The sequence below is a fragment of the Poecilia latipinna genome, unplaced genomic scaffold, assembly GCF_001443285.1.
Source record: "Poecilia latipinna isolate Pla-1442-1.1 unplaced genomic scaffold, P_latipinna-1.0 Scaffold910, whole genome shotgun sequence".
In the NCBI taxonomy this organism is placed as follows: domain Eukaryota; kingdom Metazoa; phylum Chordata; class Actinopteri; order Cyprinodontiformes; family Poeciliidae; genus Poecilia; species Poecilia latipinna.
Genome location: NW_015113526.1, coordinates 234,906 through 238,848, shown reverse-complemented (window position 1 = coordinate 238,848; position 3,943 = coordinate 234,906). Strand labels below are relative to the sequence as shown.

At 36.3% G+C, this 3,943-nt stretch overlaps 1 protein-coding gene across 1 annotated transcript in view; it reads left to right on the top strand.

The window, feature by feature from the left end:
• Positions 1-3,708: 3,708 nt before the first annotated feature.
• Positions 3,709-3,943, top strand: part of LOC106957519 (gastrula zinc finger protein XlCGF8.2DB-like) — a gene marked incomplete at its 3' end in the record, with an annotated part of 3,562 nt that continues 3,327 nt past the window's right edge. The window contains exon 1 of the mRNA XM_015048902.1: positions 3,709-3,913. Within this exon, the coding sequence (XP_014904388.1) occupies positions 3,778-3,913 (136 nt within the window). The remainder of the gene's footprint in view (positions 3,914-3,943) is intronic.

Below are 3,943 nucleotides of genomic sequence, written 5' to 3'. Positions count from 1 at the left end.
TATATATATATATTACTGCCCTCCATGAGCGACTGGCAGTTCAACTGAACCAGCTGCTACAGAATGGGACTCACCCTGAATGGTTAACTGAAGGGCGCACAATCCTGATCCAGAAGGATCCCTCAAAGGGTTCAGTCCCATCCAACTATCGGCCGATAACCTGTCTCTCTACAACATGGAAGCTCATGTCAGGCATCATAGCGGCTAAGATAAGCGGACACATGGATAAATACATGAGCACGGCACAGAAGGGCATCGGCATAAATAGTAGAGGAGCCAAACACCAACTCCTTGTAGATGAGTAACCTTGATAAAAAGGCCTGCCGGTGAAAGTTGGAGAGTTTTGTTGGGAGTTTCGTTATATCAAAATTACAAACTAAAAAGAGATTCAGACCACCAAATTTAGAAAAAATATGGGAAGGTATAAAATTCCAGAAAGACACTGGAGAATTAAAAAATTGACGGATCCAATTTATTTTAAAGGTATTAGTCAAAATAGAGAAAGATAAACAATTAAGTCCTCCATGTTCATATGAATTGATTAGAGTAGATTTTTTAGTATAGTGAGTCTTATTCTTCCACACAAAATTAAATAACAGTTTGTCAATTTCTTTCTCACTTTTATTGAGCGTCTATTCTTATATTATGTCTATGGTTGAACCAATTTCACGTCATTTACCCAGAATGCATTGCAGTGAGAACAACATGCTCACGTTCATGTGACAATATTCTAAAATTTATAAAACCTAAATAACTTACAGTATTATTACTATATTGTTTTTACATCTAAAATAAATATTTGCCAAATAAAGTTGATTGCTACAAATAATGGCGGATCCTTTTAACAGCATCAGTGTTGCACTACTGCCATCTCTTGGATTTTACTACTCCGAACCGCTCCTCAAATTCTTCTCAAATCATTATTTTTCAAAAAACGAAATATTCCTTTCTTTCCTTTCCCCTATTCACCTGACCAACGGCTATTTTCAAATATCAGTTCCTTATTAAAACTTTCCATATTCAATAATCTTCATATATTTCCTGCAATTAATAAAACCATGTTCCATCATGTCTGCAGTATTATACCAATTACATAAACCAGTTCCCTAACCCTAACCAGCAAAATGTCCTTTTTAATACGTTTTTAAAAACTAACTAAATTCGAATTATTTTTGCTTTCTTAATCTTCCTGTGGTATATTTATTAAATTAATTGTTTTGGGGTTTTTTCACATTCTCACATGTTTCAAGTTCCGCCAGTTGGAGGTGGAACTTAAAACGTGTTGTCTGTTTCTGAGGTAGATCTACATGTGATACTTCCGGCGGAAGTAAACAACATGGCGCTAGCAGCGCTAGCTTCCAGACTGCCTCTTGACTAACGAAGTTAAGAAGGCGATTTCTGCGTGAGCTGCGTGTTTCACTGTCTTCAATAACAATATATTCTTCATCAGAGAGAAATTAATCAGAGACAGACGAACTGCTGCTGGAGAAATATCCAACAAATCTGAGGAAGAGATCAATCATCAGCTCAAACTGCTGGATACCGGCTGGAAAACCCAAATCGTCTCCGAACCTCCGGGTTGTGTTTTCTGATCCAGGCTTTGTTGAGGCTTCGACACGTTGCTGAGGTTAGCTATTAAACTACATAGACAGCTGAGAGATGGGATTATTTACTAAGACTGTATGCTTCTCTTTGGCCTTAAGTTTTAGATACTCTATGAAAATATTGCCATAATAATAATAGTAGTAATAATAATAATAATAATCAGAGATCCAAATATAGATATGTTGTTTTTGCTACAGCGCCCCCTGCTGCTTGGGGATCAGAACAGACGACATCAGTGAGATGACAACTATTTATCAATGTCTGTTTAAATGTGCATCGTGTTGGAATCACAGTTTCTTCTGTGCAACATGGATATGATTCCGAAATCTCCAAAAGACTTTGAAGGCAGGTTTTCATCCAGTTAACTGGTTAAGAGAAAACAACCTGCTGAGTAACGTTCACGTTTCAGTAAAACAGAAAGAAGTCCAGCAGGTTTCATTAGGTTGTAGTAAATGTAAAATAGAAAAAGACCTTTTAACCTCAACTTCATTTAAAATAAAGTGGCTGAATATTAACAGTTTTAGATCACATCACTGTTGGATCATAACAGTTCTTTAACAGAACTGTAACTAAATAATATTAGTTTGTGGATTTCATTCTTTTTTTCATTTAAATTTAATTTTCATTACAGTTAATCATAAAATATTACTTAAGCAATAAAACACTACGGTATAAGAGAAGTAGATCTACCTTCAGTCATAATTTTTGGACATTGTTTGTGGTGTCCCCCAAGGGTCAATATTGGGACCAAATTGGTTTCTGTTGTCCATATAAATTAGCATAAATATAAACTGTTATGGAATTTTCCCACAGGTTTGAGTATTCGATTAAATTAATTTCAGTGGTTATCAGAAATGCACAGAAGGTAGTGTTATAGTAAATAGTGTCATTTGTTCAGAAGCAGATGAAGAAATGTATTGGTCTGAAATAGATCCAGAGTGTGAAGGGAAAAGTGTGTAGGTCTGCAGATTTTATGTGCAAAACCAAGTAAGTCATAAATAGCAGTTAAGATTACATTTAGTCTATAACTTTCAGTGTCAGCATGATTGTTAAAATCCCCCACTGTAATTATCTTATTAATATTTAACACAATCAGAAAAATCAAATAACTGAGAGTGGTGGACAGTACAACAAACAACAAACATGAGCGGTTGTGTTTTTCCCTTTTTTCAGATTTGCCACAAAATTATGTCTATTATTAAGCCAGATGTTTTTGCTCTGCATTTTATCCTCAACTAACAAGAGATTTCTGTTCTTGACCAGAAGGGAACCAAATCTCCAAAACCCAAAAGAGGAGAGGAAGAGGAACCAGAACTTCTACAAGTAAAAGAAGAAGAGTATGAATCAGAACCTCAGCAGTTTTTAAAGAAAGAAGAAATGGAAACTTCAATTCAAACAGATTCTGGATCTTTTGAAATAAAAGGAGAACCAGTAGAACTACAACTGAAACAAAGGAAGGAAGATGATGGTCAGTCAGAAGCTCAGCAGATGGTAAAGGTTGAGGTAGAAGACCAGGACGTACTACAGCAGAAGACGGATACAGTAAAAAGAACTGATTCTAAATCTCCAGAACTCAAAGAGGAGCCAGCTGAACTAGAACCTAACCAAGTGAAGGCAGAGGATCACGGATCAGGACCTGAGCTGATGGTAGAGAAAGAGGCTGAAGGCATCAGTCAGGATGAAAACCAGGAAGTACTGAAGCAAAACGTTGATACCGTAATCCTAAAGTTTTCTGATGATAAAACAGAACACCACCAACTTGAAATCAGTGAAAACAAAATCCTGATTCAGAACTTCCCAAAAACAAAATATCAAAATATAAAGACCAAGGCATCAGATTCCAGCAAAGATGATCAGCAGCAGAAGAGAGCTCAGAAAAATGGAGGACAAAGTGACGATGTAGAGAGAGGAATGAAAGGCCGGAAAATACACAAAGGTAAATTGTCCAAGCAGTGCAAAGTGTGCGGGAAAATTTTCAAATGTATCAACGATTTAACTATTCACAAAAGAATTCATGCAGCTGAGAAGCTTTTCTCATGTGTAACTTGTGGAAAAGGTTTCAACCAAAAAGGTAATATGATTAGTCACATGAGAACTCACTCAGGTGAGAGACCTTTCTCATGTGAAACATGTGGAAAATGTTTCAATCAAAAAGGTAGTTTGAGTAGCCACATGATAATTCACAAAGCAGAGAAGCCTTTCTTGTGTATAACCTGTGGGAAAGGTTTCAATCAAAGGAGTCATTTGACAAGCCACATGAGAACTCATACAGGTGAGAAACCTTTCTCATGTGAAACCTGTGGAAAAGGTTTTATTGAAAAAACTAATCTGCTTAAGC